Here is a 16,099-nt window from a genome sequence, read left to right as displayed (position 1 = left end):
CAGCCAAATAAACAGCAGCATACTAAAAAGCAGAGACATCCTGCCAACTACGCCAAAAAATAAAAAAGCAGAGACAGCACTTTGCCGAAAAAGGTCCACCTAGTCAAGTCTATGGTTTTTCCAGCAGTCATGTATGAATGTGAGAGTTGGACCATAAAGAAGGCTGAGCGCTGAAGAATTGATGCTTTCGAATTGTCGTGGTGGAGAAGACCCTTGAGAGTTCCTTGGACAGCAAGGAGATCAAATCAGTCAATCCTAAGAGAGATCAACCCTGAATGTTCATTGGAAGGCGGATGCTGAAGCTGAAGCCCCAATACTTTGGCCACCTGATACAAAGAGCTGACTCACGGAATAAGACCCTGATGCTGGGAAAGATTGAAGGCAAAAGGAGAAGGAGATGATAGAGGATGAGATGGTCAGATAGCATCACCGACTCAACAGACATGAGTCTGAACAAACTCTGGGAGATAGTGAAGGACGGCGGAGCCTGCCGTGCTGCAGTCCATGGGGTCGCAAAGAATTGAACATGACTTAGCAACAGAACAACAACATTTATTTATATTTATTTTGGCTGCACTGGGGCTTCTTGCTAGTTGTAGCTCATGGGCTTAATTGCTCCAAGGCAAGTGGGATCTTAGTTCCCAGACCAGGGATCAAACCTGAGTCCCCTGTATTGGAAGGTGGATTCTTAACCACTGGACAGCCAGAGAATTCCCAATAAATTTTTAGAAAATAAATAAATACTCAGTTTTTAAACAACAAAATAAAAAGAGAGGGGGCTCAAAATTCTTTAAACATTTCATACAGAGATTTAACCACTCTTTATATCCTTAATTAGGAGAAGGCAATGGCACCCCACTCCAGTACTCTTGCCTGGAAAATCCCATGGATGGAGGAGCCTGGTGGGCTGCAGTCCATGGGGTCACTAAGAGTCAGACACGACTGAGCGATTTCACTTTCACGCATTGGAGAAGGAAATGGCAACCCACTGCAGTGTTCTTGCCTGGAGAATCCCAGGGACGGGGGAGCCTGGTGGGCTGCTGTCTATGGGGTCACACCGAGTCGGACACGACTGAAGTGACTTAGCATAGCATAACACAGAGATATTTTAAGCCTTTCTTGATGCTTCCTGATAGCAATGACCCACGTCCCCTGAACACTTCCTCCATGCAGGTTCCTTATGAGTCTCACTGTTCCCCACGCAGCCCTGTGATCCCAGCAGCGTCCCTCTCACCCCAGATGACCAGCGAGGAGAGGGCAAAGAGTGCATGAGGCGTCCCGGTTAATCAGCAGCCAAACTGTGGTTCACACCACGTTGCCTGGCTCCAGACTTGAGCTGTCCACCACCCTCTGGGGATGACAATGTCCCACCCTCCTTTCGGGGTCCCAGACCCCAGCCCTGGCTCCCTGGCTTTGGCCTCTGGCTGGTTTGAGCAGGTTTCACAGAGACCTGGGGGCTTCCCAGGTAGCCCAGTGAGTAAAGAATGCAGTGCAGGAGATGCAGGTTCCATCCCCGCATCAGGAAGATCCCCTGGAGAAGGGAGTGGCACCCCACTCTAGTATTCTTGCCTGGAGAATCCCAGGGACAGAGGAGCCTGGCAGGGTCTAGTCCGTGGGTTCGCAAAGAGTCAGACACGACTGAGCAACTGAGCACAAACCCAAGAGACCTGGCGTCTGGCCCTGTGACCTGGCCAAGGCTACGTCCGGCCCTGTGCTCCAGAGGCGCACCCTCTAATGAAAAGTGCTCTATGGTGACTTCTTTATTTCTGCAGACACCCAGTGATGAGAAAGTGGCCTCGGCCATATGAATGGTTCTTCATGAAGATGAAGGTAGAACACATCTGGCTTCAGAAATGGTATGGAGGAGTAGCCGACATCTCCAGGGAGGAGTACTTCAGAGCCGTTCCAAGAAAGGCCTGATGGAGGGAGAAGAAAGTCCATGATGCTTGCGTGAAATGGAAACCTTTTATACAGCGCTGCCAGACAGTGGTTGACTGCTGTCTCTTTTTGGAAGGGTTCACAGCAGGCCTGTCTCCCTGACAGCAAGCAGGACGAGAACAGGCCACCAGGGACCCCTGTGCTGGCAGGAGAGTGAAGTGGCTATTTGCAAATACCCAGATCACACAGGGACTCCACCTAGAGAGTCTGTTCACATGCTTTCAAACCAGACTCACCTGTGTGGGAGCATTGTTGTTGCCATAGTGACATGTTGAGACAGCTGCTGTTCCATTCAAACAAAAAGTATGCCTGTATGTACAACGTGATTGTTTTGTATTATAAGAATATGTTTGTTGCTTGTTGTGCCCAAAGCCGTGTCTTGGTTCTAAGCTCATTGCAACCACAGAAGAACTAAATACGCATCATATAGCTGTCATCTTGTGTTCAGGCTGAGGGTGCAGGAATCTTTGTCTATGGGTTACTATCCTGCTGGGCTTCCCTGGTGGCTCAGTGGTAAAGAATCTCACCTGCAGGAGACCCAGGTTCAATCCCTGGGTCGAGAAGATCCCCTGGAGAAAGAAATGGCAACCCACTCCAGTATTGTTGCCTGGAAAATTCCATGGACAGAGGAGCCTGGTGGGCTACAGTCCATGGGATCATAAAGAGCTGGACATGACTGAGCAACTAACACTTTCACTTTTTCCCTACCATCCCTCTACTGAATGGTGGATGCATTCTTGAATCTCATTTGCTAAAATGTACTGGTCACTCATGAAGCTTTTTTTCCCACTGTAACGTGACAAACCACGTGAGAACCCCTGAGTTTGATGCGCAGCCCTGTTCTAGGTCATGATAGTGCATTAGTGGAGGGGCAGCTCCACCATCAGGCTCCCCAGACCCCCTCTCCTGGTGCTGTGACAAAGTGTCCCCTTCTCTTAGACACAGGGAGTGGTACTCAGTCTGTAGTGTAGAGAGAAGAGGAGAGAGGGAGAGGCTGGAAAGGAAGAAGAGGCCACATATAGGAAAAGGGAGGAAGGAAGTCAGTAGCTGAAGGCATGCTTCCTGCCCATCCGTGGGCCAGGCCCTCGACAGGATCCTCTCACTGGAGTCTGACAACCAAGGAGACACATCATTGTTGCCACTTTCAGGCAAGAACACTGAAGCTCAGAGCGCTGAGGTCAGCATCCGAGGGTCTGACTCCAGCACGCGCTGCACACAGTGGACAAACGGGCACCCAGACGGCCTCCGTCTCCCAGCATGCACTGCACACCATGGACAGAGTGGTGCCCAGACAACTTCCAGTTCTGAGAACAAGACAAAGAGTTACTGAAATACACAGGTAGTCACTGAATCAGCAAAATCAGTAAAGCGATGACTAACCTGCCTGTGGATGATCAGCTACCATTTTCTACGAAAAAAAGAAAAGTCTCTGAAATTTGATTCTTACTTTAGATTTTAAATTTTCTACAAATTATACACAGGAGCACCCACATCATACCTTTGTATACACCTAAGGCCTTCAAGGACCTATGAGTACACATTGGAGACCGCTTATATTTGAAATTTATAAGGCATCTAGCAAGACCCGGTTTTCTGCCTTTTTATGACTCTTAACCCTCTTTGGTGGCTTAGGTAGGTTGTATAAACATTAAAAACACAGCCTGCAAAATATAGGAAGTATTCACTTAATAAATAATAGTGTTATTAATTGTTACATTTTTGTTTAAAAAATTAAGACATAAAGAGAGTTTGAGTTGTCAAAATATTTTTAAGTGCCTATTCATAAAAGCATAGTCAAATGCACAGAACTCTTTATTTATCAAAAGTCAAGTCACAAAAGCATTCTTTAACAATAGCAATGTCTAATATAGAAGAATAAAGTAAATTTGAGGGTAAAAATAGAGCTACCATATGACCCAGCAATCCCACTGCTGGGCAAGAGGAGAGGAAAAAACATAATTCAAAAAGACACACACACCCTGATGTTCATAGCAGCACTGTTTATAACAGTCAGGACACAGAAGCAGCCTAAATGTCCATCAACAGAGAAATGGATAAAGAAGGTGTGCTACATATATACAACAGAATATTAATCAGCCATAAAAATAAACAAAACTGTGCAATTTGACTAGAGACTTATACGGAATGAAGTAAGTCAGAGAAAAACAAATAACGTACAATGCACTTATATGTGGAATCTAGAAAAAAATGATACAGATGAACTTATTTGCAGGGCAGAAATAGAGATAGAGAGAACGGATGTATGGATACTGGGAGGGGATGGAATGAACAGGGAGATTGGGATTGACATATATGCATTACTATGTATAAAATAGATGACCAATGAGGACCTACTGTGTAGCACAAGGAACTCTACTCAATGCTCTGTAGTGACCTGATTGGGAAAGAAACCCAAAGAAGAGGGAATACATGTAAACGTATAACTGATTCACTTTGCTGCACAGCAGAAAATAATACAACATTGTAAAGCAACTATACTTCAATAAAAATCCATTTAAAAAATAGATCATAACCCTAAACATGAAATATAAAGCCATAAAACTTTTTTTAAAAGATAGAAAATCTATGAGACCCAGGGCTGAACTAAGCTAAGCCTTCTTAGACTTGACACCAAAGGCCTAAAGTCCATAAAAGGGAAGTCTGATAAATTGGACTTCCATCAAAATTTTAAACTTTCATTCTACGAAAGATCATCATGTTAAGAAAATGAAAAGATGGGCTACCTACTGGGAGGAAAAACCTGCCAATGGCATATTCAACAAAAGCCTACCATCTGGAATAGATGGAGAATGTGTAAAACTCAACAGTTTTTAAAAAATCCAATTAGACGATGGAGAACATGAACACACTTCCTCTGACGATAATATGGCAGATGAGCACATGAAAAGATATTCAACATCATCAGTCATTAGGGAATTGCAAATTAAAATGCCAATGAATACCATGGGGCACCTACCAAAATTGCTAAATTATAGTGACAACATCAAATGTTAGCAAAGATGCAGAGCAATGGGATCAGTCTATAGCTGGTGGGAAAATCAAACAGAACTGCCACTCTGGAGAACCAACTCACAGTTTTTTACAAAGCTAAACAAGTGACTGTCATACCACTCAGCAATTGCACTCCTGTGCATTTAACCCAGAGAGGTGCAAACTTATGTTCACACAGAAACTTGTACATGAATGTTCAAAGCATTTTTATTCATAATATTCCAAATCTGTAAACAACCCGATGTCCTCTAACGGTTGATTGGTGAGACAAGTTGTGATAGAGTCAAGCCGTGGAATACTATGCAGCAATAAAAAACAATTTCCGATACAAGCAACCACTTGGATGAGTCTTCAGAGAATTATGCTGAGTGAAAAAGCCCATCCCCAAAGGTTACATACCATGTAGCTCCATTTATAGAACATTTTGAAATGTAAACTTCTAGAAACGGAGAGTAGATCAGGGTTACCAGGGAGGAGGGTGGAGAAGGAGAGAGGTGAGTGTGACCATAAAGGGGGTACTTGCTGTGATGGAAATGTTCTCTAGCTTGTTTGTATCAATGTCAAAATCCTGGCTGTGAAACTATATCATTTTGCAAGACTGGGGGCAAAAGAGATAAAAGGCACACAGAGTCTCCCTATTCAATCTTTCAACTCCCTTGAATCTACAATTATCGGCAATTCTTCAGAATCTACGATTCTCTCAGAGTAAAAAGTTTAACAAACAAAATTTAAGGCTTAGCTTAAATAAGACATTTATGTCCTCTTAATGGTTTCTAATCAAGTTAAGGACTGATCTTGTGCCAAAGCCTAGCAAAACAGACGACAGTTTGTTTTCTTTAGCCATTAATATATGCACTTTTTGGAAGAGGGAGAATGTTTCTTTCAAAGTTTTCGAGAGGCATTCAACTTAATACTGAATACAACTTAATAAGAATTCAACAAATCTGCTGTATGGATTTTATGTGGGCCACTTAGAAGAGGAGGAAATCTTCCAGTTTCTGGCAGAAACACATTAAGGTATAGGCGTATATGGGCCTCCAAGTCTGGGCACAGTGACTCTCCACTGATGCTCATAGCAAAGAGCTGTATTTACACATATCTTCCACTAAAAATTCTTTTTGTTTCTATGAATAAGCTATATCCTGCCCCACACGTTTTTATTTTCCATGATTGTACAATCTATGATGTTGATGTAGACAGTGTAATTCTGATGTGACTTGTTTCAATACGCCTTTTATATGTCAACATATACATATATATGTATATGTATACATATACATACATGACATTTACAGTCTTGTATATGTCAACTCATTCTAAGAGAGTTGTCTGGGGTTGAAATGTATTTCTACAATTTTTCCAGAAAGTCTGTATTTCATTTTTAATAATTTAACCATCAAATACTGTCCTGAAAATAAAACTTCTCTAGAATAATTTCTTGATGCTTGATTGCTTATACCAAGTCAATTGCTAAAAAAAAATTTGAATTATAATGAAGCTATGGTTTGTGCTATGTAATGCATGTGGAGTGTAAAATATATTTTTGCAACTGGATATGTCTATCTAATTAAACACTATTTCATTCTGGATATGATTTCCATGCTCAATTAAATAAATGTATAATATTTCTACACAGCCCTTTCATGGAATATTACCAATTGACATTATTAGATTAATAAGAAAATAGATGCTATTATAATAAATCAGCAGTTACATTTCCAAGAGAAAGAAAAGAACTAGCTGGGTGACTGTTGTTGATCTGGCTTCTTTTTTTTTTTTAATTTGGCTGCAGCACACATCTTTGTCACATGCGGGATTGGCATGTGGGATCTCCTTCCCTGACAAGGGATCAAATTCAGACCCCCTGCATTAAGAGCACTGAGTCTTAACCGCTGGGCCACCAGGGAAGTCCCTTGATATGATTTTTTTTAAAGCTCTGAGTACAATGCAGTTAATTTGCAGACTGGAAATGCTGATATAACCACATTTCAGTGTTCCCACTCTTAGACATCTTTGCCATTTTTAGCATAGTTGTTATTCCTAGAATTCAGGGCTACCAAAAAAAAAGCTCCCTTTTGCTGATGAGAAAATACACCACACACACTTAAGCGTAGGTCAAAAGATGACGCATGCCTGCAAGCATGATCGACCCTGCAGCTTTCGCAGACCAGCCTCTGACACTTGGGCTTCTCAGAGATGCTCTTGTCTTGGAGAAAAAGCAAAGCACGACCAGCAGCCCAAGTGACCCAGGACTGAGGGGTGCCCAGGACACAGGACTTTCAGTGGTAAAGTCAGAAAGCTCAGGGCAAACCAAGATGGATTGGTCACCCTACCTTCACTCCATCTCACACTCCCGGTCCTGAGCGGGTCATCTCCAGAACCGGCCCACCTCGGAAAATGCATTCAGACATCCAGGCACGTCCTCCAACGTCTCCACCCTCCTCCCATCCCTCTCTTCCTGCTCTGGAGCCCCGAGCCTCTTCTCTGACACCGTCTGACTCACTTGCCCAAGCAGGCGTCTGACAACATGGTGGGATTACAGTGGAGAAGAAGGCGCAGCCCCCAGGAGGCTTGTGTTCTGTAAACAATAGCTGAACAAGCAGGTTTTGAAGCCAGGTGATACGGTAATGCCTGTGGACTCGGCTCCATCACGTTAGCCAGGATCCTCAGCATCCCCAACGTACAGCAGACCCTGTCCTGGATAAATTCCGTGACCATCTCTGCAGCTTCACTTGTAACAGAGAAAAGCCACAGCCACCAGGAGCGGTCTCACCTTAAATCAGGGTTCCTCATCCTTGACCAGCCCTCCAGCTGCCTGGGGACTCCGACATGGTTCTCCCTGAAGCTCTTTCCGGCTCTCATACGCAGTGGTCTTCGGGGCCATCTACAGTCGTCAGCCCCTGGGAGCCCATCCCCTCAACCTCCTCGCTCTCCAGCCAAAAAAGAAAAAAGTGCTTCCCGGAGAACTGTCAAATAAACACAACCTCCATCACAGAATTGTCTCCTCCTCTGTTGCTTCCCCTCTCTGAACACTCTCTGCAGCTGGGTGAGTTTTCTGGATGCAAGTGTGAGCAAGGCTTGGAGAAGGCAATGGCAACCCACTCCAGTACTCTTGCCTGGAAAATCCCATGGATGGAGGAGCCTGGTAGGCTGCAGTCCATGCGGTCGCTAAGAGTCGGGTATGACTGAGCAACTTCACTTTCACTTTTCACTTTCATGCATTGGAGAAGGAAACGGCAACCCCCTCCAGTGTTCTTGCCTGGAGAATCCCAGGGATGGAGGAACCTGGTGGGCTGCCGTCTATGGGGTCGCACAGAGTCAGACACGACTGAAGCGACTTAGCAGTAGCAGCAGCAGCAAGTGCCATGGAGGAGGGTCAGACAAGGGGGAGTTTAGAGTGTCTTTAAGAGTAGGGGCTTAAAGGGGTCAACTGAGGGGCTTCCCTGGCGGCTCCGTAGTAACAAATCCGCCAGTGCAGGGGACTCAGGGCTAGAGATGAAGGCGTCATATGTCTCATTATTCTCCTGTGCATGTCGGTCATCTGCCCACGGGTCAGCCTCCTCAGTAAGGCTGTGAGCCACGCGAGGGGCCAATTAACACGCCAGCCGTTTGTGGCTCTTGGTTAAGTGCTTGGCGAGTGGATAAATGATCTGTGGGCTGTGTGCCAGAGCCCCTACCTTTCAGTCACATGTATTCTTTCCTCCTCCTCTAGCTCTGGCCCTCCTCCTAGCCTGCGTGTCCTCACGAAGGTCGTCCCTCCTGACCATTTCCTGATGAGCCTCTGAACCATCCTCCCAGAGCTTCTGACAAAGCAGTTAGTCCCAACAGCCGCGGCAAAGAACCGTCGCGCCCCCTGGTGGCTAGATCTGGAAACTTCCCCTTGTTTAGACCAGACTCCTGGCGGAGGAAGAACCTAGAATGTATACAGTCCAGGCCAGTTCCCAGAGGCACCAGCCATGTGCACCGAGTGCTCTGCACTCACTTGGAAAATACAGTGTTTTCCTGCATGTGATGGCAGGACAAACACAAATACTTTGACATTTGGATAGTGATATTTTCATTGATAATTAATTATTAATTACCTGGTGGCTCAGAAGGTAAAGAATCCACCTGCAAGGCAACAGACCTGGGTTTGATCCCTGGTTTAGGAAGATCCCCTAGAGAAGGAAATGGCAACCCACTCCAGTATTCTGGCCTGGAGAATCCCATGGACGGAGGAGCCTGGTGGTCTATAGTCCTTGGGGTCCCAAAGAGTCAGACATGACTGAGTGACTAACACTTTCACTTTTAAATTATTTATTTATATTTTAGTTATGTATAAATAATTAACTAATTGCAGCAGTTACTGTAATTTAACTCATCCTGTGAGCTAGGTATTTTATATACTTTTTAAGAAATCTCTTTTAGTTTCTACATCCGCCCTGCAAGAAAAGAAAGAACTTCCGTTTTCTATGTGGGAAATCTGCTCAGTAAGCAGTTCTCAGACCAGCGTTCCTGGGAACTAGGACCAGGTAGGAGGCCCAGTGGGTACTAAACCCAGGACCGTCTGAGGACTGACACCAGCCTCCTCTCCCTCTTCTCAATGCTTGGTGGGTGGGGAGGGGATTGGAGGAGAGCCAGGTAGATCTCTAGTTTTGCTTCTCTGCCTTCTTTCCGCAGCCCCAGGTGAGTGGCTGTCCTGGGTGTGCCCTCAGGCTCAGGGAGGGGCAGGTGCAAAGACAGTGGAGAAGTCACTAAGTGCTCTGTTAGCTCTTCACAAGCTGGGCCTGGTTTAGTTATCCTACCAACCACAGGATGTAGAGAATTCTAATTGCCAAGTGAGAAAACCTGAACAGACTCCCCAACTAGTAAACAGTGATGAAAAAAGAAATCATTAACAGGACTTTCCTGGTGGCCCAGTGGTTAAGAATCCACCTGCCAGTTCAGGGAACACGGATTTGATCCCCAATCCAGGAAGATTCCGGAGAAGGCAATGGCAAGCCACTCCAGTACTCTTGCCTGGAAAATCCCATGGACGGAGAAGCCTGGTGGGCTGCAGTCCATGGGTCGCTAAGACTGGGACACGACTGAGTGACTTCCCTTTCACTTTTCACTTTCACGCATTGGAGAAGGAAATGGCAACCCACTCCAGTGTTCCTGCCTGGAGTATCCTAGGGACGGGGGAGCCTGGTAGGCTGCCGTCTATGGGGTCGCACAGAGTCAGACATGACTGAAGCGACTTAGCAGCAGCAGCAGCCAGGAAGATTCTACATGTCATGGAGCAACTAAACCGGTATGCCACAACTCCCAAGCCTGGGAGGCGCAGCTGCTGAAGCCCGAGCACCGAAAGCCTGTGCTCCACAACAGGAGAAGCCAACACAGTGAGAAGGTCTCACACCACAGCAAAGAGTAGCCCTCTGCTATCCAAAGCTAGGAAAAGCCCGAGCAAAGCAAAGACCCAGCGCAGCCAAAAAAGTAATACAAAAACAGAGAAACCAAAAAAAATTATAATAAGAAATGCCTAAACAGAAACTCTTATGGCAAAAAGTGAAGAAGTAAAGACCCTCTTGATGAAAGTGAAAGAGGAGAGTGAAAAAGTTGGCTTAAAACTCAAAATTTAGAAAACTAAGATCATGGCATCTGGTCTCATCACTTCATGGGAAATAGATGGGGAAAGAATAGAAACCGTGACAGACTTTATTTGGGGGGCTCCAAAATCACTGCAGATGGTGACTGCAGTCATGAAATTAAAAGATGCTTGCTCCTTGGAAGAAAAGCTATGAACAACCTAGACAGCATGTTTAAAAGCAGAGACATTACTTTGCCAACAAAGGTCCATCTAGTCAAAGCTACGGTTTTTCCAGTAGTCATGTATGGATGTGAGAGTTGGACCATAAAGAAAGCTGATGCTTTTGAACTGTGGTGTTGGAGAAGACTCTTGAGAGTCCCTTGGACTGCAAGGAGATCAAACCAGTCAATCCTAAAGGAAATGAACCCTGAATATTCATTGGAAGGACTGACGCTGAAGCTGAAACTCCAATACTTTGACCACCTGATTCGAAGAACTGACTCTTTGGAAAAGACCCTGATGCTGGGAAAGATTGAAGGCAGGAGGAGAAGGGGACAACATAAGATGAGATGGTTGGATGGCATCACCGACTTGATGGACGTAAGTTTGAGTAAGCTCCAGGAGATGTTGATGGACGGGGAAGCCTGGCGGTAGTGCATGCAGTCCATGGGGTCGCCAACAGTCAGGCCCGACTGAGCGGCTGAACGGAAACAGAAACCTCAATTATATAGAGCCAGGTGACCAGAAGGGGGCGCTCTCACGCTGTGGGAGGAAGCTGCCCTAGCAGATTCTCTGATTGCAGTTGAGCCAAGGAAAATCCACAGGCTCTGCGTTTACTCTAGCCCTCCGGTCTTCGTTTTCCCACTCCAAAAGAGTTCTTCTTTTGCTGTGCAGGCACTTGCACTTGCCCCCCAGGGTCGCAGACCCCAAAGTATGTTTCCTGCTGATCCCTGTGTGTGCTCAGTCGTGTCCGACTCTGGGACTCCATGGACTGTAGCCAAACAGACTCTGGTGTCCATGGGATTTCCCAGGCAAGACTACTGGAGTGAGTTGCCACTTAATCCCTTTGTTTTTTTTTTTTTTGCTGGAAAAATAGCTGACCTTTGTTTAGGTCAGCAGTGGCACCCATGTGAGCCCAGACCTTCAAGTCCATGCTCTGAACCACCACCCAAGAGGCTTCCTCAGGCTTCTTTGAGTCTTTTTCAGTATCAATTTGTGATTCACATTTTAATTTTGATTCAATAATACTTCCAAGAACAGTAACTCAAGTGTGGACTCACAGCCTCCACCCAGGCAGTAGGAGCTTTTGCCATCTTCCCGGCCCCCAACCCCAGCTTCCCAACCTCCCACTTCCTCAGATCTCCCAGCTTCTTCTTGACCAAGTCCCTGCATTAAACCCCTCTTTACTTGAAATACCTGGAGTGATTGAGTGCTGCCTGACTTGCCTTTCAACATAAAAGAAACGTTTGTGGCATGGATCTCTGAGTTTCTCATGCAAGAAAAAAGCCTTTGTTCTGTCATGACTGTGTCTGACATTTCCTAATTTATCATATAATATTTTACTAAACCTTTGTTCTGAACTTATATGAATGCCACTGTTTATAGGCAGTTTAAAAGGATTTTGTAGTTGACCTAAAAAAAGTTCCCGAAAGTGTCTGGAAATAATAAAACAGGGATTTTTATTTGTTTTTTAACCCAGCAGGGTTTTTGTCTTTTGTTTATTTTTTAAATGTATGTAATTTTTAGATGGCAAAGGACAGGGAAGCCTGGCATGCTGCAGTTCATGGTGTTGCAAAGAGTCAAACACTGTTTAGCCACTCAATAACAAATTTCTTTTTTTAGATATTTTTTTAATGTGAGGTGAAGTCACTCAGTCATGCCTGACTCTTTGCAACCCCATGGACAGTAGCCTGCACCAAGCTCCTCCGTCCATGGGATTTTCTAGGCAAGAGTACTGAAGTGGGTTTCCATGTCCTTCTCCAGGGAATCTTCCCGATCCAGGGATAGAACCTACGTCTCCCACGTTGTAGACAGACACTTTACCGTCTGAGCCACCAGGGAAGTGGATCATTTTAAAAATCTTTTGTTGAATTTGTTACAATATTCTTTTTGTTTTTATGTTTCAGGGTTTGGGCCATGAGGCATGTGGGATCTCAGCTCCCAGAGCAGCTATTGAACTTGCACCTCCTGCATTAAAAGGTGGCCTTAAGCCCTGGATCACCAGGGAAGTCCCTAGAAGTTATTTTTAAATAAAAATTGTACTCATGGTATCCTTCTGGAATGTAGCTGGTGGTTCTGAAATTTTTGAATAAAGATTCAATTCTCTCTCCAGACACTATACTGAGAAAGGAAAACTGCCCTGCCCTTGCCCTGAATCTGGCTGGCACACTAGACGTAGAGTCAGTTGTAAACTTAACTGGCAACATTTCTCGCAAGATCATGCTACAACTGTAAAATGTCATAACCAACCCCTTTTTGAGTGACTTCTGATTTCTCAGTGAGAAATCATGTTCTAAATTCAGCAGCTGTCAGAAACTTTGATGTTTGAAGTCTAATCAGTAACGTTACTGCAAAATTGGGCTCACTTCTTGGTAAGTGTCAAGCCAAAAGGCACAACGAAGCCAGAGATGGGGAAAAGGAAGGATGGGAAAGAAGGAATTCATTATCTGCAACAAATAAGGAGAACACTGGGGCTCTTTCCCAAAGCAGTGCCTCCCAAAATCGAGATGATTTTAAGCTAACGGGTACATGCACATGCATGAAGGGGCTTGAGTAGAGGAGAATTTGGCATAGAATTGGGGCAAAGGTCAACAGAGTCCAGGCTTTACTAGATAAAAGTCAAGGGTCAGAAAAAGTTAACATCATCATCTCTTCAGTCTATCAGTTCAGTCACTCAGTAGTGTCTGACTCTTTGTGACCCCATGAAATGAAGCATGCTGGGCTTCCCTGTCCATCACCAACTCCTGGAGCTTGCTCAAACTCATGTCCATCCATCTGGTGATGCCATCCAACCATCTCATCCTCTGTCATCCCCTTCTCCTCCTGCCCTCAATCTTTCCCAGCATCAGGGTCTTTTCCAATGAGTCAGTTCTCCGCATCAGGTGGCCAAAGTATTGGAGTTTCAGCTTCAGCATCAGTCCCTCCAATGAATATTCAGGGTTGATGTCTTTTAGGATTGATTGGTTTGATCTCCTTGCAGTCCGAGGGACTCTCAAGAGTCTTCTCCAAAACCCAGTTGAAAAGCACCAATTCTTTAGCGCTCAACTTTCTTTACAGTCCAACTTACATTCATATATGACCACTGGAAAAGCCATAGCTTTGATGAGATGAACTTTTGTTGGCAAGGTAATGTCTCTGCTTTTTAATATGCTGTCTAGGTTGGTCATAGCTTTTCTTCCAAGGAGCAAGCATCTTTTAATTTCATGGCTGCAGTCACCATCTGCAGTGATTTTGGAGCCCAAGAAAAGAAAGTCTGTCACTGTTTCTATTGTTTCCCCATCTACTTGCCATGAAGTGATGGGGCCAGATGCCATAATCTTAGTTTTTTGAGTATTGAGTTTTAAGCCAACTTTTTCACTTTCCTCTTTCACTTTCATCAGGGGCTCTTTAGTTCTTCTTCACTTTCTGCCATAAGGGTGGTGTCATCTGCATATCTGAGGTTATTGATATTTCTCCCAGCAACCTTGATTCCAGCTTGTGCTTCATCCAACGCAGCATTTCGCATAACGTACTCTGCATATAAGTTAAATAAGCAGGGTGACAATATGTAGCCTTGACATACTTCTTTCCCAGTTTGGAACCAGTTGGTTGTTCCATGTCTGGTACTAACTGTTGCATCTTGATCTGCACACAGGTTTCTCAGGAGGCAGGTAAGGTGGTCTGCCTTCTCATCTCTTTAAGAAATTTCCACAATTTGTTGTGATCTACACAGTCAAAGGATTTAGCATAGTCAATGAAGCAGAAGTAGATATTTTTCTGGAATTCTCTTGCTTTTCCTGTGATCCAATGGATGTTGGCAATCTGATCTCTTGTTCCTATGCCTTTTCTAAATCTAGCTTGAACATCTGGAAGTTCTCAGTTCACGTACTGTTGAAGCCTAGCTTGGAGAATTTTCAGCATTACTTTGCTAGCTTGTGAGTGAGGTTGCTCAGTCGTGTCCGACTCTGCGACTCTGTGAACTGTGTCCATGGGATTTTCCAGGCAAGAGTACTGAAGTGGGTTGCCAATGTGAGATGAGGGTAATTGTGTGGTAGTTTGAGCATTCTCTGACATTGCCTTTCTTTAGGACTGGAATGAAAACTGACCTTTTCCAGTCTTGTGGCCACTGCTGAGTTTTCCAAATTTGCTCATCTTATCCTGTGAGAACTCCAGAATTGCAACTCGCTGCTGAACAACCATGAACAGGAGAACGTTGGATGCCACCAAAAAATGATAGCCCAAGGCCCAGGGCAAAGGAGAAGCCTCAACAAGATGGTAGGAGGGGCAAAATTGCATTTAGAATCAAAGTCCATACCTGGCAGAACCTTGTGCGCACCAGGACCCAGAGACCCCACAAGAGACTGAGCCAGACCTGCCTTTGAGTGTTTGAGTGTCTCCTGCAGAGGCTCAGGTCAGCAGTGGCCTGCCTGAGGGACAGGGCCTCCGGCTGCAGCAGCCTAGGAAGTGCAGCATGTGGCGTAAGTCATCCTGGAGAAGGTCGCCATTAGCCCCAACAAAGAGCACAGGCAGACAGCCCACAAACTGGAGAGGCTCCAGTTGATCCGGTGGTTGAGCGCTCAAGGAAGGAGGGGTTGAAATTCTGCAAAACAGCTCAAGACAGCTTCAGGTTAATCTTTACCATGTAAACAGAACTTGGAGTCTTTACAACTGATTTATTATCTTTGCTATTGTTATTTCTGTTGCCTGATAACAGCTGCTTGTTCTTTGTTCCTGTAAGATCAGTACTACTGAGACCTGTTCAAGGGCAAGCATTGTGACCAGGCTTAGATCACAAAATGGCTTAGACCTGGGACTTCCCTGGTGGTCCAGTGGTTAAAACCCCAAGCTCCCAAATGCAAGGCACATAGTTCACTCCCTGGTCAAGAAACTAAGATCTTAAAATAAATAAAAAGAGAAAAAAATTGAAAAAGCAAAACAAAAAAGAACTAAGACCCTCCATGCCACATTGTGCAACCAAAAAGTAAAAAATAGTAGAAGACCAAATATACATATATTTTTAAATGGCTTAGACCTAAAATGGAGCTTCTCCGGTGGCTCAGATGGTAAAGAATATGCCTGCAATGCAGGAGACCCAGGTTCGATCTCTGGGTTGAGAAGATCCCCTGGAGAAGGGAATGGCAACCCACTCCAGTATTCTTGCCTGGAGAATCCCATGGACAGAGGAGCCTGGTGGGCTATAGTCCTTGGGGTCATGAAGAGTTGGACATGACTGAGCGAAAAACACTTAAGACCTAAAATGGCTTCTCTTGTGTCAAACGGCAACATCTAGGGGACTTCCCTGGCACTTACAATGCAGGGAGCACAGGTTCAGTCCCTGGTTGGGGGATGAGGATCCCACATGCTGAATGGTGCAGCCAAAAAAAAAGCTACGTCTGGTTCTTT

The 16,099-nt window shown here is 44.9% G+C and overlaps 1 protein-coding gene and 1 long non-coding RNA gene across 3 annotated transcripts in view; one reads left to right on the top strand and one right to left on the bottom strand.

The window, feature by feature from the left end:
- The window catches only part of CREG2 (cellular repressor of E1A stimulated genes 2), a 28,835-nt gene extending 15,845 nt beyond the window's left edge, over positions 1–12,990 (top strand). Inside the window, exon 4 of one of the 2 annotated variants that reach the window (XM_055539461.1) lies at positions 12,625–12,990. In XM_055539461.1, coding sequence (XP_055395436.1) covers positions 12,625–12,694 — 70 coding nt within the window. In that variant the 3' untranslated portion in view covers positions 12,695–12,990. Of the gene's footprint in view, positions 1–1,772; positions 2,310–12,624 lie in introns of those variants that run through there. The other variant, XM_055539460.1, reaches the window with a different exon arrangement.
- On the bottom strand, positions 1,746–8,767 carry LOC129622798 (uncharacterized). Its single transcript, XR_008700136.1, has 3 exons — positions 8,628–8,767; positions 7,724–7,916; positions 1,746–1,916 (listed from the first exon to the last, which is right to left on the bottom strand). It is a non-coding gene; the product is annotated as an uncharacterized LOC129622798 (long non-coding RNA).
- Positions 12,991–16,099: the final 3,109 nt, after the last annotated feature.

This window comes from Bubalus kerabau, chromosome 11 (genome assembly GCF_029407905.1).
Source record: "Bubalus kerabau isolate K-KA32 ecotype Philippines breed swamp buffalo chromosome 11, PCC_UOA_SB_1v2, whole genome shotgun sequence".
Taxonomy (NCBI): domain Eukaryota; kingdom Metazoa; phylum Chordata; class Mammalia; order Artiodactyla; family Bovidae; genus Bubalus; species Bubalus kerabau.
Note: the sequence above shows the minus strand (reverse complement) of the source record. Positions and strands in the feature narration are given on the sequence as shown.